Source organism: Dioscorea cayenensis, chromosome 8, assembly GCF_009730915.1.
Source record: "Dioscorea cayenensis subsp. rotundata cultivar TDr96_F1 chromosome 8, TDr96_F1_v2_PseudoChromosome.rev07_lg8_w22 25.fasta, whole genome shotgun sequence".
Classification (NCBI taxonomy): Eukaryota; Viridiplantae; Streptophyta; class Magnoliopsida; order Dioscoreales; family Dioscoreaceae; genus Dioscorea; species Dioscorea cayenensis.
In genome coordinates this window covers 5,237,816-5,261,401 of record NC_052478.1, presented here as the reverse complement: position 1 = coordinate 5,261,401, position 23,586 = coordinate 5,237,816, and the positions used below count along the sequence as shown (strand labels likewise).

General features: G+C 34.1%; 4 protein-coding genes across 5 annotated transcripts; 1 reads left to right on the top strand and 3 right to left on the bottom strand.

Annotated features, from left to right (window-relative positions):
• Positions 1 to 2,458: 2,458 nt before the first annotated feature.
• LOC120266331 (probable galacturonosyltransferase-like 9) lies at positions 2,459 to 3,890 on the bottom strand. Its single transcript, XM_039273953.1, has one exon. The coding sequence runs from the start codon at positions 3,780 to 3,782 to the stop codon at positions 2,721 to 2,723; it is 1,062 nt and encodes a 353-aa protein (XP_039129887.1). The 5' UTR covers positions 3,783 to 3,890; the 3' UTR covers positions 2,459 to 2,720.
• Positions 3,891 to 9,689: 5,799 nt separating this feature from the next.
• Positions 9,690 to 14,358, top strand: LOC120266766 (glucan endo-1,3-beta-glucosidase 14-like). Its single transcript, XM_039274427.1, has 4 exons — positions 9,690 to 9,903; positions 10,746 to 11,152; positions 11,908 to 12,947; positions 13,779 to 14,358. The coding sequence occupies exons 2-4, from the start codon at positions 11,062 to 11,064 to the stop codon at positions 13,860 to 13,862; spliced, it is 1,215 nt and encodes a 404-aa protein (XP_039130361.1). The 5' UTR covers positions 9,690 to 9,903; positions 10,746 to 11,061; the 3' UTR covers positions 13,863 to 14,358.
• A 12-nt stretch (positions 14,359 to 14,370) lies between these two features.
• On the bottom strand, positions 14,371 to 17,920 carry LOC120266765 (protein EDS1L-like). Of its 2 annotated transcripts, XM_039274426.1 has the most exons (4): positions 17,409 to 17,530; positions 17,039 to 17,132; positions 16,081 to 16,863; positions 14,373 to 15,360 (listed from the first exon to the last, which is right to left on the bottom strand). In XM_039274426.1, the coding sequence occupies exons 2-4, from the start codon at positions 17,042 to 17,044 to the stop codon at positions 14,629 to 14,631; spliced, it is 1,521 nt and encodes a 506-aa protein (XP_039130360.1). In that variant the 5' UTR covers positions 17,045 to 17,132; positions 17,409 to 17,530; the 3' UTR covers positions 14,373 to 14,628. The 2 variants fall into 2 exon arrangements, with proteins under 2 accessions (XP_039130359.1, XP_039130360.1); XM_039274425.1 differs by lacking the exon at positions 17,039 to 17,132 and having other exon boundaries at positions 14,371 to 15,360; positions 17,409 to 17,920.
• A 357-nt stretch (positions 17,921 to 18,277) lies between these two features.
• LOC120266353 (exosome complex component RRP43) lies at positions 18,278 to 23,177 on the bottom strand. Its single transcript, XM_039273979.1, has 10 exons — positions 22,992 to 23,177; positions 22,118 to 22,207; positions 21,823 to 22,004; positions 21,690 to 21,739; positions 21,524 to 21,593; positions 21,325 to 21,430; positions 20,449 to 20,515; positions 20,286 to 20,361; positions 19,046 to 19,344; positions 18,278 to 18,627 (listed from the first exon to the last, which is right to left on the bottom strand). Exons 3-10 carry the CDS (start codon positions 21,977 to 21,979, stop codon positions 18,544 to 18,546), a joined length of 909 nt encoding a protein of 302 aa, XP_039129913.1. The 5' UTR covers positions 21,980 to 22,004; positions 22,118 to 22,207; positions 22,992 to 23,177; the 3' UTR covers positions 18,278 to 18,543.
• Between the last annotated feature and the right edge of the window lie 409 nt (positions 23,178 to 23,586).

Genomic DNA, 23,586 nt, shown 5'->3' with positions numbered 1-23,586 from the left:
TTTTTAAGTAATGAAAAGACTTAATATTTGATCAATTTATATTAATAATATTTAACATTTGTATCATAAGTGATAAGTGCATGCGTTGAAAATTGGGAAAAATATGTACAATCATATGAATATTCAAAACAACACAACGGTGCAAACTTGATTTATAGAATTTTGTTTTATTAAGCATGTGTTTTCTTTTTCTTGATTACTTGTCATTGATGTTTGTATCTTGCAGACTTGTCAATGTGTTTGGTTGCTAGTTCACCGGGATTTATTGATTTTTTTTTAATTTCCTGCTAATCATTTTGTTTGGCTGTAAGTTTTTATATAACTCCTTGCTACTATGGTCAGCTAGTATTTGTTTATATATATATAAAATTTCACTACTTTTCTCCATTGAATTCTATTTAAATATTTTATTACTGAAAATATTTATTTTTATTTGACATATTTGTATGTAGACGGGCTTTCATGATTTACATGTTAATTATTTGTTATAAGATGGGATGGTACATTCTCTTAAAATTATATATATATATATATATATATATATTTGATAAAATGTACAAACCACATGTTAAAGTTGTAAGACTGCTGTATTACTAAGGATTTTTTTAGTATTATAATTTTCATTGTGTTTCAAACTTTACTAATAAAAAATTCCATTACATATTTTTCACAGTGTTTTAGCAGCCCTCAATCAAAGGTCTTTTGGTGTGTATATATATAATACTTATTTATATATAATCAGTGGAAACTGAAGCTGATAGAGTCCTCATGTCATCTTCTCCGCGCTATACCTTCTCCTTTTAAAGGCCTTAAAAGTTAAAACTCCATGCTATTATTCATTAAAAAAATAAAAAATAAAAAATAATCCATGCTATTCACCATAAATCCAAATGTCTCCTTCACCTCAACCTGCTTTTTTTCATTTCTCGCCAGCCAATGCTCAGCTGTATTTTTATGTACTATCATGTGCGTGTGTGTGCATATATATATTATATATAAAATAAAAGTTTCAAGGCCAGGAAAGAATCAATGGTAAACACCTTAAAAGCTGTTTTTCTTTTTCTGTTTCTGATATATATATATATATATATGTATATTATCCAAGAAATTAATTGGTTGAGGCTTCTTTTAACTAAAATTAGTGTTAACTAAGCTATAATGAAAAAAAAAGAGGGATTCAGTTTATTTTGTTAATCCATTGAATAATCTTGTTAGCTTCATCTTTTTCTGCTTAGGACAAATATTTATATATACACACATGTAAAAGAAATTATTACTTATTTTTAATAATTTTATTTAGCAAATTTTAAAGTAATAATGTTTTTTTTATAAGGTGGGCAAACCGTTAATCACAATAACAAATTGATCCCTTAATTCTTTGATATAAAAGATCGTTCTAAAGTGATAATATTTGATTGCACATGTATGACTTTTTTTTTTTCAAATCTAATAATTTAATTTACTGTAGTATTATGTTATTTAGATATTGAATGGGCTGACCCAGGGTCAAATCATTAGGTCGGCATTACTGTTATAGTACTGTGTATTCACTGTAGATACTGTATAAATATTGTAGCGGTATTGTTTATTCACTGTTTGTGGATCTCCTGTGGAAGTATGTCGTTTTTCTCCCCTACAAGGTTGCAGGTCATGAGATTTATTAACTTGGTTTGGTTTCTGAAATATCTTCTAAGCGTACATATGGTAGGAATCTAATTGCCTCATGTGATATCTAACCAAAGTTAATGAATCTCTAAAGGGTAGTTAAGCCACCGTAACTAGTGCGCCTCCATACATGTCTGTTCTTTGAAACCTATTGTGGGGCTGTGCTTGTCACCTTTGTCAAAAAAAAAAAAAAATATTTATAATCCATTGATTTTTCATGTCTACCATCTTTACAAAAAATATTATTGATAACTTCTATAATTGATATAAAAAATATTTTTTATAAAAGTAGGGTGTTTGTGGTAATTTTTGTACTTATTAGGTATTATATTCCGGTTTGATATTAACCATTATATTTGGGGAAAAAATTTCAAATTACTTGTCACAAGCATTATTATTTTTTTTTAAATTTACTTTCTTTTTGTTAAAAAAAAGATATTAGTAAAAAGTAAAAACTAAATAACTCTAATAAAAATTAAAATATCTTATAGAGTAAATATATTCCGATAAGCATATATACATATATAGAATAACATGTCCATCATCTTTCTTATGTCTGTATCAGTTTTCCCCAACTCTTGTACTGAGATATTTTAGAGATTATAAAAAAAATTTACTTTATATTTTCTATATATTTTATTAGAAATATATTATTTATTCACCTCAGTTAAATTTTCCCTGACGTTTGCTTTTTATTTTGACGCTAGATTTTATATAAAAAAAAAAATTATATATACACACACGCAATTTCAATTTTACTGAGAGCTCACGAACAGGAAGAAATACAAACAAATAATCCATTAAAAAGTATAACAGGAAGAATCAATTGAATATATCCAGCCCTATAACATCACTCTCTCAAATTCAAATTTTAAAAAAAAAAATGAAAAAAAAAATATAATAATAATAATAATAATAATGTAATAATATATCCTCTACATGTTGTCCTTCTCATCTAAAATTGGACAAAATAATCACGCCAAAAAATAATAATAATAAATGAATAAATTAAAAAAAAAATCCCCAAATTCCCAAAATCTCCAAGACTCCGAACCCTACCAAGCAACGGTGGCGGAGGGCGTCGGCGATCGCCGGAATAAATCATATGGTTCCCAGAGATGATCCACGGGGCATGGCTCACCAGCATCAAGACGATCCCAAGGTTTTCCTCTCCCACTCCAATGGAGCAAGCTCACCATCCCCGGGTGCAAAGCCCGGCACCGCCCGGTCTCGTTATCCCCTCCCAATCCATGCTGGTTCCACCGGTGATCCACTCCTTCCACATCTCCGGCGAGCACCAGAAGGAACGGCGGCAGTGATCCAAGCTCGTAGATCCTCTTCCCTCTCTGCACCCTCATCCACGCCTCAACTCTCCGACGATACCCTCCTTCTCTCCATCTCACAAGATCCATCACCATTACCCCCGTGTTGAAGTAACACGGCTTTCGTCTCCTCCCTTCGAACACCTTAGCGCCGGCACCGGCACCACTACCCTCCCAGAACGCGGCGGTGAAGTATCGGGTGAAATTAGCGTGGCAGTACTCGGGCGCGGCGATAACGGAAGAGCTTCGCACGGGGGTGTCCCAGAGACGGCGGATGTCGTCGACGACGACGACGTCGGAGTCGAGGTAGATCACGCGGCGAATACGAGGGTCGATGAGGTCAGCGATGTAGGCTCGCGCGTAGTTGAGAGGATTCTCGAGGGCTTCTCGGATGGAAGGGGAGATGAGGCCACGGACTCGAGCTTCATTGAATTGATAAATCTGGAAGCGGAGAGAAGGGAAGATGGAGCGAACGATGGAGTGGAGATCATCATCGTCGGAGACGATGAGATGGAAGTGGAGGTCTTCAGGGCAGGAGGTGTGCTTGAGAATGGAGTGGATGGCGGCGATGGAACCACGGAGGTAGTGGGAGTCAAGGGTCATGGCGATGTGAACAACCTCGTCGGAGGAGCATGCATCGCTGTTGCGGAAATGGGGAGCTTCTGAGAAGGATGAGAGCTTCGATGTTGAGATATGGGATGGGAATGAGCGCGCGGCGGCGATGGAGGACGGGAAGAGGACGATGAGGACGGCGAGAAGGAGAAGAAGAGGCGGAGGAGGAGAAGAAGCCGCCATTGTTTTGGTTCTTGATCTCTTCTTCTTCTTCTTCTTGATTTATTTGGGATTTTTTTTTTTTTTAATGTTTGAATTGAGATTTGGGATGGGAATAGCTGGCTGGGTTGGTCGTTGCTTTTTAAGCGGCCATTGAAACCGCGTTATTTTTAATTGTAATTTTCCAAACATGGGAAATAGGCTTGCATTAAATTAATTAATTAATTTTAATTATATATTAATGGGGGTTTACTTGGTTGGGATTTGAATGGTGGGATGGGATTGGTTTGATTTAGTTAATAAGAGTTATTATATTATTGTTGTTTCAGTGAGACTGTGAGAGATGTGATTTTTTAGGTTTTTTTGGGGAAAGACGTGTCAAATAGGTCTGTTAGAATTCGTCGTTGGTTAATGTTGGAAAAGATCGTAATAAACATATTTATTAATTATATATTTTTTTTTTTGGAATTTTCAATGTTATTATTTGATAAGAGTGTTATTCACATAAGTTTCATTCTTTCCAATAATATATATATATATATATATATATTTGTATATTGTCTTTTGCTTCAATTGTTCTAGACATTAATTTGAATTATAGTAAATCTTAAGATGACTAGGTTTAAAATGAGATTTCTTTAATAAATTTTGAAAAACTGAAAGAGGATTATATGCAAAAAGGCTGAAATTATCTAAGACATGTATTTACTTTCCTCTCATGGAAATTTTTTTATTATTGATATGAATATAAAAAAAAAATACGTGACTTAATTTAATCAAACCCAACTAACGACCTTTAGGTCAATTAGTATTGGGGTCCCTTTATGTAGAGGCGATTCATTTTCGGGAAGGCACGGGATCGAACCCTCACGCCCTCACGCATGAGGTGAGATACGTGGATTGATGTTCTTTACTCCCTCACACGCGCATGCGTCTGCAGGGTTCAGTCATTTGTCGTGTTTCTAAAAAAAAAATTAATCAAACCCATATGGCTTATCAAGTACATTAACTAAATTATAAGTATAAATGGTTAAAGAAAATAACAACAACATCAATAAAAACACTAAACCAAATGAATTAGAAGTTTTTTTTTTTTAATTTAAGCTATGAGAAATAAAATGTTGAATATATATATAAACAATAGAATTTCAATGTGTGGATAATTGAGCCAGTAGTGCGATGCCAGCTGTTGACTCATGACACCTGACAAATAGGACTCTGGCAATGTGTATGTCTAACTTTTATTTTTTCTATTATTTTTGTATTTATTTATTTTATTATTTATTTCTTTATTTATATGTTTGGTAAACACAATAATGGGTCTAACTTACTTATTATTAGTAGCCCACCCAATTCCAATATCCCATGTTCCGCGTTTGGTGACCAGCCTGACATGCCAAGAATACTCAGCTACTTGACGAATGGACGGACCCCACCAAACAAATTATATTATTCTAAAAAAAATTTACAAAACTTAAAAATAATTAAACTTCCGAACAAAATGCAAAACTCCAACAAATTATAAATTAGGTCAATGATAATTACCCGTGATTGTAATAGAGAAGTCTCGAGTTCTATGTGAGAATTATCTCTTATTTTCCTTCAAAAGTTATATGACAGAGGAGTTTATCTTTAAAAAATCAGTCAAGCCATCGTAATTGATGCATTTCTGTACCTGTTTATCAACTTTGTCAAACAAAAAAAAATTTGCCACTTAAATTGGACATCTAATAATCCAGCATCATATCGTGGAATTCAAAAGTGGAACAGTTTTACGGTTTAATTGAAGTAAATGGATGTTGCACAAGAGGTCAAAAGTCCCATGTCAAAACTTCCAGCACGTTTTAAAATTTTCTCCTTTTTTTTCCTAATGTTACAATTCCAAGTTTCAACTTTCTTTGTTCTTCAGTTCTCACGTGATTAATGGTGTAACAGGAAACTCAGTTTGATTGTTTGTTTGTAATTATGGTATTTATCTAATCTTAGTATAGAACTAATATTAATATATATGATAGTTCTTGTATAATGTATTTTCACATTACAATGACGATGGACCTTTAACATTTCATTTATTTTTATCAACAACTTAAAGTGATTCAAATCTCTAAATTATGCAATATAGATCAAAATAGTAAGTGACAAACCATAAATCAGGGACCTTAAATATAAATATTCTAATTCTATTTTAAAACTATAAATATAAAATAAAATGATTTAGTGATACAAACAAATGCACTCAGTAATAAAATTTTAATTGTACTATTTTTATATTAAAAAAATAATAACTCTTTTTATTGGCAAAGATCTAATTCTCTCTCATAACATTAGTTTTCATAAGCAACTCGTCTATTTTATTTTAAAAAAAATCTAATTGTTCTTTTTCAGCTCTTTAGTCTAAACATTAAACATATTTATTTTTCAATATATTTAGGTTACGTGTTTACATACATACACACAAAAATGTTAGATGTGCATGGTCAACAAGAAAATCTTTTTTTAATACAATAGAATTGATGAAAAATATGACACGGGACTGCATAAATAATGCAAGAGAGGTCACGTTGCACTTGAATAGGTCCGTCCATTCATGGAACTTTCTTGGGCGAAAGGGAATGAAAGCAAGATAGCAATAGGAAGCCAATTAGGAAGCCAATTAGGTTACTTAGTGGGTTGAATGAGTACCATTACTTCATAACGAAGTAAAAAGAAATTTATTTTTTTAAAAAAAAAAAATCATCATCGTTTTCTTGTCACTTTCTATGTTGTTCCCTATTGCCTTCATTCAACCCATGCTTATAATTATTTTCTTATTTTATTTTTTTCAGAAAATTATTTACATAAATAGTATTGTATTTATTTATCCATTTTAATAAAAAATTGTATTTGTTATAAACTCCATGAAAGCTTATTTTCAGCATATATTTATGTAGCAATGGTTTCCTAACTGTGAGCTAAATTAAATCCTCTTTAAACAAATACTCATTCCGACTTCATCAATGCATGCCATGTTAGGGGAGCGTTCATTTCAGGATAAGTGAGAAGTGAAGGAAATGACATGAATTTCTTTATTTTTGGTGTTTATTTATCTTAAAATGAGAAAGTTTCCCTGTTTATGTCGGAGAGTGGATTTTGAATTAAACCTATTTCAAGATTTTTTTTTTATTAAAGTGGATGGAAGTAAGCCAATTTATAAAAACTCATTTCTTCTCACTTAAAATTTTTTTTTTAACTCACAAAACTTCATCGAACACTTAAATTCTCTAATTATATTTTCACTTTTTGACAAATAAACATCAAAAATACTGAAAGTGATATCACTTCCACCACTTCCTCCATTTCCTCACTTCATCTCACTTCTTTGGAAATGAATTCCCATTTATTTCTGCAATAAGAACATTTGTAAACATAATCTCTTGTGTGTGTTTACATATATATATATATATATATATATATATATATATAGCATCAATCCTTTGTGAACGTCCAGAAATTATTAATCTATGGATGTTAATTTCAACCGTTGGATTGAGATCCAATGGTTTGTTATTTTTAAGTTAACAGTAATATTGTATTGCACAGTTACAAGTGGGACAAACAGTGTTCAAATTACTGTGCACTATTCAGTAAAAAATGTGATGCACAGTATTTGAACAAATTACAACCATTAAACCCTATTCCTACTAACACCTGCAGTTATAAAAACTAAAAACTAAATTAACCATGTTAGTGTCTGTGGATATCTACAAACACATGCAGAAACACTTTTCTCGTATATATATATATATATTAGTGCATAATATATATATATATAGAGGTTTAGAACCTTCCTCAGTCCAAGTTGTTTGGAGCCGGGTCAAAATGTTCCTCTTGAGAGGATTGTGTCAAGAAATTAATTAATTAATTAATTAATTAATTAATTACAGAAAAAATAAACAAAAAAATACAAGAAAAAAAACATCTAAAATAAGATAATAATGCGACGGTTGCCTCGGATCCATTAGTAGCGGATGTAAGCATCATAGAAAATTCTTAAATAGGCATGTGAAAGTAGTGACAGGAGATAATTATTTTGAAAATTTATTCATTGTAAGTAGTATATATATAAGCAAGTTGATCGGTTTGACACTTTAATTAACTAATAACTAGGCTAAATATTAGATATAATCAAGGTTTTCAGACCCGGACCGGCCATCGACCCAGAAAAAGATAGGGGTCAGGGGTCGAGGGGTTCAACCGAGTTGAACCGGGGTCAATAATTTTTATTAAAAATAATATAATTTTTAGTTACATATAATTAAAAAAATTAAATATTGAAGAATAAAAAAAATAAAAAATAAAAACATGATTTTTAAAAATTTAAGGGAGTATTTTATATAAATAAATATTGAAGTACACCACATTGAAAATGTAAAATACACCCAATAACATAATAATAAACTAATATAAAATTAATTGAGAAGCATAAAAATATTCACAAGGAAATACACAACTAAAAAAATTCATTAAAAAATTAAAATAAAAATATTCCTTTGGTCACTCCCTTCATTAGTTTTATAATTTTACATTATAAACCCCAAACATTAATATATTATAAAAATAGAATAAGAATTAAAAAAAAATTGGTGCAAACCCGGGTTGATGACTGGGCCGGGTCACCGGGTCACCGGTTCGATCACCCGGGTTGCCGGTTCAACCCTAGTTTTATCAAAATCCGGTTATATATATTGAACCGGACCGGTTTTAAGGCCGGGTCCAGGTCAACCTGGTCCGACTGCCCGGTCCAGTCCGGGTCTGAAAACACTGGATATAATCTTCCCCATGTCTGTGCTGGGAGAGAGAGCAAACGAAATTCTAAGCTATGTTTAATATTATACATAACATATGTTTAAACCTAATGATGTGACTTTGATTTTTTACATAATATTTGGACCTTCAAGCGGTGAGTTAAAAAAAATGTAAATATAATTAATATTAAAATGTTTTTGAAACCAATGATGTGGCTTTGAGTCTTTACGCAACATTTAGACCTCAAGTTGCAAGTCTTGACAAACTTTGGTGACCAAAAATGTTGTTGTCCTACTAACATGCTTGGTTCTCCTAATCATATATATCTGTTTAAAGTTATGTCACTCTCTTTCTTAGTTCATTCCATGACATAAAGTTCATTCATGCTTATGATAGCACAAAGAATCATTTTGAGTGGTTTATATAAGTTGGTGCTAAAAAAAGCACCTTTCAACATTACCATGCAAGCACAAGCACATAAACTAAAGTTGAGTAGGTTAAGGCACCAAAATCACAAAAGATAGCATGCATTTAGGCAGTTTGCACATGTATTTATATCAAGTGCATTATTAGTATATATTCCATTTGAAAATAAGATATTTCACAAAATTAATAAAAGAAATATTTAATTCCCTAAAATTCTATTTTTTTCCACAATTTTTTTTTCTAAAATTATGTTTGAAAATTTATTTCAGTTATCCAACCTTTTAAAAAAATTTGTGATTTTATGTTATCATTTATCTAATCTTTTTAATTTTTTAAACCAAAATAAATATTGATAAAAAAAAATCAAAATTGTCAATGACCTGTATCTATTTGTACCAAATACGTTACACTGAAAATTCATTTTATTAATAACTTCATGTTGAATCTGAAAGCTCATACAAGATGAGGGCATGAATGTTTGTTGAGCTAGCCGTTATCTTTTATATATGTGCACATCTCTAATTTCTTTTAAATAAGAAAGTTGTAATTTATTTACCAAATAAATAAATAAATAATTGAAAATAAATAGGCAATATAATTCCATTTGGCTTTACAAATAAAAAATACATATATATATTTAATGATTTTGTAAAAGGTAAATAATAATATTTTTTTTTTTAAACAAAAGAAGAAATTTTAAAGAGGCACGGCACCTCGGCAGTTGGGCTTGCGCAGTTAAAACCCTCTTTCTTTTGTCCCGGCGCTGAACCACGGCGAGCACCGACCTTCCTTCCTCCTCTTCGGGCTACACTCTTGCTGCCAGACGAGCTCGGATCATACTCTCTGTGCGCGATCCTCGGCCTGTAGTTCTCCGGCGACGTCCTTCTTCTCCGATCCCCCTTCCAATTGACGGGTTTGATGCCTCTAGAGCTTCGTATGATTCTCTCTCTCCCTTTTTTCTTTGTCTCTCGCTTGCTTGCTTTTGGCATGATTTTCATGGCTGCTAACTGGGTTTTATATACTTCTATTGTGATTTGATCAATGATCTTGTTCTTTTTTTTTCAAGTTCAATGTATAAAGGTGTGTTTTTTTTTTGGGTCTTTGCAAAGTTCTTTTGGGAGGGCATGTTTGAATTACCAGTGGATGTGTCCTTATATAGAATGATTTTATTAGAAGAATTAGTGAAATCTAAGAAATGGAGGTGCTTGTACAAGAGAATAGTTTTTAAGATCATAAAAATAAGATCAGGATCTTTTATATGTGTATTTATCATTTTCTATGTGTTTTGGGATAACTGGAAATTTGTCTATATACTTCTTGAACTTGAGAGGCAGAGAGAGAGAGAGTGTGAAGCATTTTGGGAGGATTGGATTTCTAAGGTTGGAAAAGAAACTGTGTTTATGGCTGGCTGTGCCAAGTATTATGTCTTTACATAATCCTTGAAATTAAGTATTAAAAAGATGTATGATTTGCAAATATAGATTTAATATTTTCTATTTTAAAGCACAATCCTTTGTTGTTTACTCAGTATTCTTGGTCAACCATTTTTTTAGATTCATCTTGTGTTAATCGTGAGTTTAGTTTCCCTAAATTAGCTTTTCTTTGTATCTATATCAGTTGATTTTTTCTGTTTATGTGTTTACCTGGTGAATTTTGTATTTTAATTTTGCTAGCTTCAGATATATTGTGCATTGTTGATTAATATTTACTATGATTCACCTTATATGTCATAAATATTATTAGTTTTTGACTTGTTTTCTGATACATTGAAAGCAGAAAATATGTTATAGATCTGTGTATCTGGAAAAGTTCACAAGTCCGGCATCAGAAAGTGCAAGTGAAAGCAGCAGTTGATCTTTATTCAAGGTCCAGTTCCCATCCAATTGCTACCTGTATGATTTTGGGGGGCATTGGTTGGTAATCGGTTCCCAACCATTTCTCTCAGGATGACGAGCCATTTGGTGTTTGGCAGTCGCGAGGACTGATTGATTACTTGTAATTGAAAGAAAAGGGGAAGACCAAAGTGAAAGGCTTGTCTCCCAGCACCAGCAGAACGAAAGAAGCAAATCTATCTCCTGCCGCTTTCCCACTGATGCGGACTTTCTTCTCCATGCTACCTTGGCGACTTCTCCATTTTCTCATATATTGCAGCTGTTGTTTCATCATCCTCCCTCTATTCCCTGGTACCACTTCCTTCTTTACATACCTTTCTTTGTTTTCCTCTAGCCTTAACATCTCCCTTTTAGTGGTGTATGTTCATTTCATTTTGTGCCTTCTTGCATGGTCTATGCGCTCTCCTTGCAATTTTACAGTTGTAGCTCAACCATATGCCACTATGTATTTTGATAATATTATAATGAATAATAACAAAAAAACTCCCTTCCCAACTGAAATTATATATTTATTGTTTCTTTCTGATTTCCATCCTTCCTCCTGTACCTATGGAGTGCCTGTGCACACGTTTTATCTCTATCCTGTTTAAAATTTCTACCAGCTTCCCTACGCTCCTGTCACTCATCTCTTTGTGATTTTCTCACCAGAAGGGTTTGCCTGAATTTTTGTCCCTCCCCTCTGTTGAAGACCATAGCTGGAAGCATGAAATTTGACGCTGTTCTTCAGTAGTTCTGGTTGGCACTTAGTCTGATCTAGCTTCTTATTCCAATTGCTCTAAAACTTGTCTCATTGGTCTCTCATTATCATAAACTTCGTTTCCTTCCATTAAATAAGAGTATGATTAATTTACTGGTACAAGTTATTACATGTATAAATAAAATCATTAACACAAGAAAGACCAGATGCTTTTTTTTTGTTGCCATTGCATGTAGTTACTGTTTGCGTAGATGTACTAATGCTTGAGAAGACTAATCTTGTGGTTCAATGTATTTGTTTATTGAAATTTGATCTGGAAAGAATTGGCCATCTCTTGTTGTTTGTGCAGGCCTTATGAGTGTGGATGCATTTACTGGTACTTACGGCATAAACTATGGACGCATTGCTGATAACATCCCTCAACCTGAAAGAGTCGTGACACTTTTGAGATCATCAAAGATAAAGAATGTAAGGATTTATGATGCAGATGACAGTGTCCTCAAGGCATTTAAAGGAACTGGCCTTGAGTTGATTGTAGGACTTCCCAATGGATTTGTGAAGGATATAAGCACGAATCAAAGCCATGCTATGGATTGGTTAAAGGAGAATGTCCAACCATATTTACCCGACACACATATAAGAGGCATTGCTATTGGGAATGAGGTGTTGGGAGGAAATGATCAGGAGCTAGAAGGTGCTCTTTTCGGTGCTATTAAAAACATGTACAGTGCTCTCAAAAAACTTCAGTTGGAGAACCTTATTGAGGTTTCAACATCACATTCTCAGGCAGTCTTTAACTCTAGTTACCCACCATCATCAGGTACTTTTAAAGAGAGTGCCCTTGTATATTTGAAGCCAATCTTGGATTTCTTTTCAAAGACCGGTGCTCCCTTCTGTGTTAATGTATACCCATTCTTGGCTTATGATAGCGATCCTGATCACATAGATATCAATTATGCACTCTTTGAACCAAATGCTGGAGTTTATGATGAAAAGACGGATCTCCACTATGACAATATGTTTGATGCTCAGGTAGATGCAGCTTATGCCGCTTTGGAAGCTGCTGGCTTTAATAACATGGAAGTAATTGTCACGGAAACAGGTTGGGCTTCTGCTGGTGGTAATGATGAAAAGGGAGCTTCTCCTGAAAATGCAAGGACCTATAATTTTAATCTGCGCAAGAGGCTTTTCAAGAGAAAAGGCACTCCCCTCAGACCAAAGCTTGTGACAAAGGCATATATATTTGCTTTATTTAATGAAGATTTGAAACCTGGACAAAATTCGGAGAGGCATTACGGATTGTTTAACGCTAATGGCAGCGTTTCAGATGATATTGGCTTTAGTGGCCTTAAGTCATCACCTGCACCTGCGTCTACTCTATCATTAAAGGTACTTGCTTTCTCGAAGCCCTTTATTTATTTTTTTCCGTAGAAGGAAAATGTTATGCCTGCTAAGAGAGTACTATTAGTTACATAGTGGAACAAGTAATATCCTTCCCATTTTCATTTAGTAACTGAGGTTCTTTTTCCCATTGGATTGGCTGCAACACTAATCCAGCATCTCTGATCTGTTAGATTATTTTTAAGCATCAATTTCCTTGTCTGCCCTTGTATCTGATATCATAATTCTTCGTACATGATAATGCTTTTCATTTTCTCAGCAAGGACACTTTTAAAATATATTAACAATAGGAAGCACTGTTGACTAGAATGAGACTAACTAGTGATCAGAAAGTTCTATTTCTTATTCTCCTGATAAACTTGTAATGGGAGAGGTTCTCACACTGTTCTAGATCTCACTTGCGCAGGCGTACTTGCGAAGTTTGCAAAAAGATTGCTCTTCATTATTTCTTAACACATTTGATTACTAGATGCATTAGAGTAACTAAGAGCCCCACTTTGGTTGAGTTAGAAAAGTTGGGCATATATATAAGTTTGGATATCTCATCCTCAATTGCTTAAACTTTTGGGTTGAATCGGGTCCGGATAATATGTTTGGTTTGCATCTTACATGCAATTAAAGTTGAGTAAATTGATTTGTTTGCAATGCTACAATAAACTAGTCTGTATCAAAAGAAATTTGAAGTCCCACATCAACCAAGTAAATATAGAAAGGGATATACAAGTTTGGCTCTTATCAGTTTAAGCGTTGGTGTTGCAATCGAGTCCAGATAATATTGTTAATTTGCATTTAGTTTTTATTCATTGTTGCTTATCGCAGGATATTCATCGTCAAGGCTGGTCGACATCCTACTCTTTTACTCTTATTGCCTGCATTACCATCCTGGTTACATTATTGGCCTAGGATGGTTGAATTCAGCTCCACTATCTCAGTTAATGTGCTGCATCCTGAGGAGCCAATTTTATTCACTTTGGTTCACTTGCGCATTCATATATTCTTGCAGATACAACATACACATTGCCTGTATTTTTGGAAGTCGATTGAAGATCATACTACGTTCCGGCTATATGATCAAATACGAGCTTTTCTTAGTTTATCCCAAGGATTTGCTAATTTTAGCTTATTTTTGGACTGTGATACTTGTACCTCAAAAGCCCCAGAAATAAAAATACTGTACAACATATATCTACTCAATTCTGTTACCGTTCTCACCTCCTTATGTTGAGCTACAAGTGAATCTAGTATTTTTTTGAGTGGCAGATTCTGTGCTAATGTATCATTTGGGGGGAGCAAACCACATTCACCTGCCTATTATTTGCTCAATGCATGTATAAACAAAGCATAAGCGAACCTGAAAGACAGTCAAATTTAATGCCCTAAGTGAAAGTGAATTCATTGACATTTGGTCTTATTTTACTGATATTCAACTGCTACAGCCTTGGAATGATAAAATCCCTCACAGACATACATTCTTTTACATGCAAGAGAAAAATCAAGTAAAATACAAGATCTTCCTGTAATCCTTTCTTCGTCCTATATATATAAACATCATTATTTTAATTCTTACAATGATGTTTAAAAACTAAAACGAAAATGTGAAACAAGAGTTTAATCAGCAGCACAATGTGTTCTTCAAACAGAATGTTACCAGTGTTGATGTCTACCATGGTTACCCAGATTTCTCCACACGGCTCATGATTCTGGCAATGCAGGAGCTGAGCTTGTGTTGTTTTGGCAAAGCCATCCACCATTTCACAAAGGTTGATCCTCCCAGTAACACATCACTGCCCAACTTCCCAGAATCAAGCCATGCCGAAACATTCTTTTCCAGCTCCAACACCCTCTCTTTAACCTCTACAAATGGCTTCTTGTTATTCATGTCAGCAGAGATCTCCTCCACCATTGCCCAAAAACATGATTCTAAGCTGGACCCTTTAGGCATTCGTTGCGCATGTTCTCCCCATCTTTGGGTAAACTTATACCGTCTCGGCCTACCTTTCACCATGTAAGGTCCAGTGTCTTCATTCTTAGAGTGCCGATAGTAGTTCGCGATGTCTAAAGGTTCGACTAAAAGGCAGTATCTGGTCCCCAATTTCACCCATTCATTGCGTCCTTCAAATCTGTCAGGAAGTTCAAACCTTGACAGCATTTCAATTATTTCATCCCAAAGTCCAGCTAGTTCCAATCTCTTAACATTCGCATTGAAGTCCTCTGTGTCCCTCTGAAGTTTGAAAGCGTCATAGTAACATAGCCCACGCAACTCACACATAGACCGGTAGTTGTCGAGAGCATTCAAGGCTTCTTGAATTTTGCTATAATTTGCATCAATTCCCTTCTGATTTCTAAACTTCTGCATCTCCCACTCAGCAGCAGCATGAAGATGTAGCCAAGCTTCTTTGCCCTGAAATTCCAAAATCCAAGATAAAATAACCTATGCTAAAAGAAACGAGCTTTAAAAATATTTGGTGGATAACTAAAAAGGGATCTTCAATGTTATTTTTTTTATGATATGTACACAAAAGAACCCTGGAGATTTATTACCTTAACACTTCTGTCATTCAATTGTAAGTTCAATTTGTTCACAAGTTATATGCTGATTTTAGAGAAACTAAATCTGACAGAGACATGGACTGATTACTAGTGTTTGGTAACAAGAATTAAGGACTTGGCTGATCAGTTGAAGGGAACATCTGTACACTTTCAGCTATTGATTTCAAGTATGAATTACACCATGTAAAAATTATTTGCAAGGATATTCCTAGAGAAATGCTTTTTGAACAGGGTTATGCTCTTTGGAATAACTAATGCATTACCAAGTTTTACAGATTCAACAAATGGAATTCTCAGCTATTCTATACAAATGCAGTAAAGGGAAATAAAAAATCACAGTTGTGGTGCTATAATCAATTATTCAAACGACAGTTATCTAATTCTTGAATCTCCATTTCCACAGTGTTCACAAGTCTGGATGTAATATTTTGTTGTTATAACTATCAAAACAAATTCAAGCCTTATGAAACAATCTTCATATTTAAAAAAAAAAGTAACCATCATATCAATCGCAATTAAGGTATAAAAGAAAGTATATTCATCAATAACATAATCAATCAATGAAACTTACCATGTCAAGATCATTTAAGAAGGTTTCAACTAATGGCATTTCATCTGGGTTCATCTCACTCGAGAACAATTCATTTGCTTGCAAATAATCTCCATGAACCACATTTTGCGCTTCTAAATAACTTTTCAATTTAGACTCATACTGCAAATGCTCCTTAAAACTTCGGTATGGGTCATCAGCCTTCTCTTCTCTAAGACAGTAGAATAACATTTGTAATATAGCATCTGAATTCTTGACGCTGACTAGTCTCCCATTATTACAACAGAAGACATACGTCCCAAAAGGCTTGTATGGACTAAATTTGATGAAACCAGACAAGTTCCCCAACAAAGAAGTTGCACATCCCATGGACAAACAAGATTGGTGATTGGATATGGTTAGCGCATTTCGCAAAACAGTGAAGTAGAACCTGGACAATAGCTGAGAGATTTCAAATGAGTTGGAGCTTAAACAAGATGACTTCGGACAGAGAAATTGTAAAATGGAATGCAATTCCTCCTTCAAAGATGCCAAAGGGGCCAATGGAATCCGCGGAACGATATCCATTGTCATGACAAAGTGTAAGAAGCAGCTAGACCAGTCCTCTCGCTGGAGAGCCTGACAGAAAAGATTATCTCCAATAAGAGGAGACCCAAAAGTGATACAAAAAGGAACATTATGATTTCCGTTATCAGTTTTGAGATGTTTTTCCAGCAACCAGATTGCAGCAAGGACTGAAATCGCACCACCTGACGAATGGCCGGTGAAAACTATCTGTTTCCTCTCAGCAACAGCTTTTAAAACCTGAAAGATCAAGTAAAACATGCTACAAATTCATCCACTTGACATAAAATATACTGAAAGAATTGAAACTCAATTGTTTGGTTTTAGCAAACTTTGCAGAAACTTTATTCACAACAAGAACACAAATCCAGAATTTTTAAAATATTTACTTAGATGGGGCTCTCGATCACTCAACTGCCATTTATAGCTCAGTAAGCAACAGGGTCTTGAAAAACACCATTGCCCATGAATCATTCCCTTCTGACAGTGTAAGACTGATACATCTCCATCTTATGATGCAAATAATAATAATAATAATAATAAGTAAATGTATTGATGGATAACAGTAAAGAAACACTTAAATTACTAACCTTGCAAAAATATGTAAATTTCAATAACAAAGGAAAAAAAAATGGAAAAAAGCAATTGATTAAAGTCCAGTGAAATCAATGCAATTACAAACCTCAAATGATTTATGCGAAGCAAAGCATGATAATATCCAGGTTTTTCATACGACCATCAATTCAACTAAATCAATAAACAATCAAAAGATATACACGGCGTACCTCGGCTTGGAGTCGCGAAGCCTCGAGGATCATCTGAAAGGATCGGAGAAAAGCCATGTTGACTGCGGCGGGGACATCCCTGACGAGGGTCTTGAGAGAAGGAAAAAGCAATGAATCAATGTCGGATGCTCCAAAGGGCGCATGATCTCCAACAATCCAATCATCGGCGGACCAAGAGCCGGCAAAAGCGAAGATGGAGCAGGGGGAGGGGACAGAGAGGGAGTGGAGCAGGAAAGGGGAGGTGGAGGAGTGGTGAGCTTTCATGGAAAGAGAGACGCAGTGGTGAAGGAGGACCTTGTCCATGGAGGCGGCGGCGGAGATCGGCATCGTCGGTGTTGCGAATGGTGGCTCTGTGAAATGGCGTCATCGTCGGGAGACGAGTCTTTCGAGTCTTTTGAAAAGGGTCCCGCATTTGAAGTAGACTTCGTTGGCGGCTGGACTTGATTTCCATAGCGTGGGCAATGTTAATTTAATTATTTATTTAAATAAATAAAGAAATATAAGTTCATTGACTTGACTCAATGATTCGGTGATATAATAATAATAATAATAATAATAATAATAATAATAATATTGGTTAAAAAATGTATAATTTAATTTTAAAATTCAAATAAAAAAAATGTTTTAGAGATTTATATTTGTAAAATTTAGGATAAAGATATGTTGATTTATCTTATTAAAGACCCTGTGCAGGAAAAAAACACGTGTTGTTAAGTTTAGTAAATAATAAAAAAAAAAACATATCCTACTTATTTACCTTAATATTCTTATGGTAATTAATTGATTGTTTATTAAAATATTTTAATTGTCTTTTATCTCCTTGGCAGCATATATAGTTTTGTTCATGTGATTCTCTAGTTAAGCATTGAAAAGAAACTTAATATAAAAATAATATATAAATCATATATATTCAGAAAAAGCACGATATATTTCTGTTGAATGTATTGCCATCAATACACACATGCAGGTAGGACCGTACGAGACGATGTACCAGTTCTGGCCCACTAAAAATTAAGGGGCAAATAGAAAGCTAGAAAGCCAAAAATGATTCTCAACATGTTCTCCATCAGGGTTAATGAATCAAAATTTAACTGACAACGTCCTGCTACAGTCAAAAATTTCAGCAAAAAAAAACCTAGTCAACTTCCATCTCAGAGATGGATTCTACCAAAATGTTATGCAACTCGGCAGCTCTCTGCTTTGCTAATGCAATGCAGTCCTGCAATGATCACCGGTAAATTAGTAGAAATTTAAAGAATCAGAACAATGGACTCATGAAAAGACAACAAATTTCAGTGAACATCTATGGAATTAATCAGACTTATCAAGAAAAAGATCATACTTAAAGTTCTTGATGAAGAAGAATTTGCGTCCAATTTCTATCAAGACCGCATAAACTAGGTAATTAATTTATTATCTATCAACTAAATTAATCTTAGGATAGCTTTATTTTGTTTTCAGTTAACAATTTGTTCATCTTTCCTAAATGTAAGGCTCATAAATGAATGCCATACAAATCAGCTGCTTCATTAGGCATAAAAATTGTATCCAGATGTAGTCCCATGCCAGTTACTTACCCTGTATATACTGACAAGTAACCAAGCAAACCCCAATAGTAAAATACCTTGTTAACATACCTTAACAGTAGAAGTGTTAGCAAGGACCACCCCCCCTGCCTTGTATAGCGAAACTAGACGTCCCAAAGAATCTACCACCACAGTTACAAGGGTGTCCATGATGTCCTCTTCTTCTGCTGTTGGATCTGCCAAGATGTACTTACCATGCAATAAGCATGTCAGTGAGAATGGTAGACTTTTAAAAGAGAGTTTTCTTCTCTCTTTATTGACCAATTCCAATTCTGATTTGCTTTCAAGGAGTTCTCCAGTGACAGTAGTTACTCTTCCATTATCGTTGACAGAAACAAGAGGGACCTTCACTGCAAATTATGATAATTTAAATGATGAACAGAGCGAATAAGCAGGTAAATGGAAAGCAGAGCAACAAACATTTTCAGCAATCACATAACCTATCAGGAACCAATATTATTTCATTCCAAACAAGCCAAAGTCACTAATAAAGCTTTCTTTTTTGAACTGAGATATGGACCAGAGCAGTAAGTCTGGCAGCAAGAATTAGTCCGCATTTGTCATGAATAGCAAATCATGATAGTTAAACAACTCCAATAGATTAATAGATGCGAACTAAAAAACACAGCACAAGGACTCCAAAAGAACTGTTTATTTTTTAAAAAAAATACAAGGATATCTGGGGAAAAAATCTTCCCTCATATGAATACCAAGAGTTTGCCCAGTTAAAATTTTCCCAGTTTAATCAACTCTAGTAATTTTATCTAAAAGTATGTTTATTTTCCCCACTAACATCTCACAACCATATGAATAAGTACGAATTTGAAAAAAACAAATTCTTTCATCAACAACCAAGAAAAAATTAAACTTTCAATTTCTTGGTGGTTAAATCTGCCATTTTAGGCTATTTGTCTCTACATCAGCATAGTACAATATTTAGTATGGTAAACTCATGCTAAACATGTTCAAATGATAAGCAGAGATTATTCATAACAATGAAAGATTTCTCTTTAAGTACACACGTTTAACATATACATCTTTGAGCCAACATGCTATGTCATCAATCGAAGTTCATAACAGAAAGCTAGCAACCCAATTTTGCATGTTATGATCATGCAGTCACATGCATGACTACTGCCAAATTCCTCTACTCATAAAATATGGTAAAATAACAAGTAGTTCAAAAACATTCACATTAACCACAGATAATTTCTTTTAAACAAATATACTTGCTTCATAAAGACAAATACACTAGCTTGACAATAATGGCTGCCAGATGATAAGAACTTACAATGAGAAAATGCAGCAACTGCAGAAAGCAAAGCAGCATCAAAAAGAGAACCATCAGCATTGAGGCAGTAAATGTCCTGTCAATTATGCAATTGTAATATATCATGCTATTAGCAGGAAAATAATTGAAACAAAAATTTTCAATCCAGAAAACAAAACCATACCAGGTAAGCCATCCAAGCAGCCTTTCCACTAATTAAGGAAAGTTCCTCAAAATTTATCATTCCAGAACTGCAGTTATTGATTGTTAGATATCACAACATGCAATAGCTTTAAAAAAAAAATTTCACGAGAAATAGCTTTATAAAACATAAAATAATTGCAGTAAAGTATAACCTTAGGTGATAAAGGAATCAAGGACAAAACAAATACTCCTCCCTATTAGGGCATGAAAAAACAATCATAAAAAAAATTCAACAAGTATGAGTTCCAAGTACATAAGCCAAAGGACTTTGAAAAAAATATAGAGTTAATAAGTGGGGGAAAAATCGATGGCTATGAAATTGCACCCAATAAGGAAACGTAAAATTGCCCAAGGGGCACAAACAAAAAAGATAGCATATTCCAAATATTCAAGCTATATTGCTATACAGACCCTCAGAGTACACACCAACTGTAGGCTACTTATTTGGTAGATACCATATTGGTTGCTAGAAATAATTAGATGAGAATGGTAAAAATGAACACTAGGATTTACAAAGTGAATAAAGTAAATCCCACATAAGTCATGTAAGAGACATAAAACCTCAACACAAACTAATCCAAAAAATCCTGTTTTATGTGTTGCACACTTGCACAATAAACATCATAGATATTTAGGTGTTGCTTATCAATTGCTACCCCTCCAAGAACATTCAGACTGAGATGAAGATAAACACATCACTCCTAGTGAAAAGCATTTCCACTGACAAACAGGAATAAGTACAGCAAAAATATTCACAGAAGTACAAAAAAAAAAAAAGAGCTAATTTAACATTCTCAAATCGCAGGATAGCAATAGATTAATGACAACAAAAACAGTAATAGAATCAACCAAATACCTCAGAATAACATCTGACAACTGCTTAGAAATGACAGGAGCCGCCTCAGCTGGCCTGCCAGGTCTGACAGTTGGTGTGCAAACAGGCGGCATATAAAAATCAACAGCTAGCAAAAGAAAAATTATAAAAACAAAATTAAGTAACTTCATAGCAAGAAACAAAAGGAACCCAATAGATGTGGTGAAACAAGTACACAAACCTAAGCACCCCTTATCAGGTAAATCAGCTGCAGGCGTCATGACTTCAAGTTTTATAGCAGCAAGCATGGTCTGCCAAAACAAAAGCATGACATCAAGCAGTTGATGGTCATACAAGAACAAACCAAATATAATCAACAAAGGTCAGAGCATGAAAAGAGAATTTACAGTTTCACCAATTTTGACTAAAGCTGAGCCATCTACAGAAGTGACTGGCCCTGTGAGTAGAAAGAGAAGATGAGAGGGAGAGAATGCACATCAGAAGTGAAAAGATCTCCATGAAATCAAGCACACCAAGTACCAAGGGCAATGGTAGTTTCTCTGGCATGAGCAAGGGGTCGTGCATCAGGCCGTACAGACTGGCCAAGATAATGTTCATAATAGCGTAGGGGGAAGAGGCGTCGGAATGCCTCTACTTCCATGTCCCCGTCAATTTCTAAGGAGCTGTTAGACGCCATTCCAACAACCTCAAGTTCAAAAAGCCTACACAACAATTTCAGAGAGTGAAAAACTTGAATAGAAGAAATGGAGAGGAACATTCAATTGCTTGTTTTCGTTCATTTTAACAAGAGAAAAGAAACACAGTGATTTCTCACCTGAGTGTTAACTCTGCTATTGCAGATTAGCATAAGAATTGTAACCAACTTAGACGCCCTTGCAGATTTGATGACTTAGGCCAGTCACTCCTGTTTGTGAGGTAAGTTGAATAAAAGTTCTTATAACACCAAATACTTCACAAAAATACTATAGAATGAAAATGTATACAAACCATAACTAGATTCTGGAGAAAGAAAATTAATAGATAATAAAAAACACATAATACTAAAAAGTAGAAAATCGTTCTACTTGGCCAAGAATGCTTGAGTAGAAAATGACCAACAAAAAAGCATTGAAAGGATATTCCTTTCTTATACTTTCGGCACACTTGTTGTACTCAGAATGATTAGCAAGTTAACCTGGTGACGCAGGGGAGTCATTACTTTTTTACATTTTAATTCACAAAATTCAAAAATATCACATAAATCGCTAAACATCATTAAAAGAATTTGGAAAATCTGTAAAAAAATAATAAATTAGAATAAGAAAAAAATTAAAACATGATCCTAAAGAGCCAAAAAACCAAAGTCATAAACCATATCAATCTCAAGAACACTGAATTCTACAGTAAGTCTAAACGTCTAGTCTACAGTCTAAAATGCAGAAATTGAACAAAGAAACCAAAGAAAAGCGATACTGAAACAACTATTGACCTAACAGAATTGCAACACAAATCAGTACGACTGCAGCAATTTCGTCAATGCATATTATGGGAAATTTGGAGGAAGTTATAGGTTTTCAGTGCATTAATCACTCAAAATGGAATTACAGATGAAAAAGAACATAAATTCAGGAGAACATGATGATAACGGGGAGAGGGAAGAAGAGAGCGAGAAGGACCTAAGAACGAGGAAAATGGCGGAAAGGGTTTACCTCAAAAGATCGCCGGTAGCGTAGCCACCCAAATGACCTTGAAGAGGACAATCCGGGAAGGAGAAGAGGAGACAAGGCGATGCTTGGAGGTAAGGAAAGGAGAAGCCGCGAGATGCGTCGGAGGGACGGAGGAGGGCACACAGAGAGAGAGAGAGAGAGAGAGAGCGAGGAAGAGGGTTTTGAGGGTTTGGGGAATCGAAGGGTTTTTAGGTCACTCTTATTTTATTTTATTTTATTTTATTATTTTTTTTTTTTAAGAAATTTGGGTTAGGGTCTAGATTTTAGGTATGTGAATATTCAGAAAATTCGGAAAAACAAATATAGATTTTATAAAATATATCAGTAAAATATAAAGCAGTTGAATGAAAATTATATTTGTTTTATAAATTTTATAATATCTATTTAAAAAATCAGATAATAATACCTTGCCAATAAAAATATAAAAATTGAAATGTGGAATGATGGAAAGATGGTCTCAACTTTGGACATGAAAAATCATAGTTAGCTTTAAAATGATTTAATGCACTAAACTGTAGTTACTACAGAGTTTATAAGTTTTAGCTTTTATCATGTCAAATACCATGGGATTTATGGA

Coding starts and splice junctions, on each gene's coding strand:
- LOC120266766 (XM_039274427.1), top strand. CDS start 11,062: ATGCGGACTTTCTTCTCCATGCTACCTTGGCGACTTCTCCATTTTCTC. Junction 11,153..11,907: donor CATCCTCCCTCTATTCCCTG/GTACCACTTCCT, acceptor TTGTTTGTGCAG/GCCTTATGAGTGTGGATGCA. Junction 12,948..13,778: donor CGTCTACTCTATCATTAAAG/GTACTTGCTTTC, acceptor TGCTTATCGCAG/GATATTCATCGTCAAGGCTG.
- LOC120266765 (XM_039274425.1), bottom strand. CDS start 17,735: ATGCCGATCTCCGCCGCCGCCTCCATGGACAAGGTCCTCCTTCACCAC. Junction 16,864..17,408: donor CTTCGCGACTCCAAGCCGAG/GTACGCCGTGTA, acceptor TTGATCTTTCAG/GTTTTAAAAGCTGTTGCTGA. Junction 15,361..16,080: donor TCTTAAATGATCTTGACATG/GTAAGTTTCATT, acceptor TTGGAATTTCAG/GGCAAAGAAGCTTGGCTACA.
- LOC120266353 (XM_039273979.1), bottom strand. CDS start 21,979: ATGGCGTCTAACAGCTCCTTAGAAATTGACGGGGACATGGAAGTAGAG. Junction 21,594..21,689: donor TAGTCAAAATTGGTGAAACT/GTAAATTCTCTT, acceptor TTGTTTTGGCAG/ACCATGCTTGCTGCTATAAA. Junction 18,628..19,045: donor CTAACACTTCTACTGTTAAG/GTATGTTAACAA, acceptor TGATCATTGCAG/GACTGCATTGCATTAGCAAA.
- LOC120266331 (XM_039273953.1), bottom strand. CDS start 3,782: ATGGCGGCTTCTTCTCCTCCTCCGCCTCTTCTTCTCCTTCTCGCCGTC.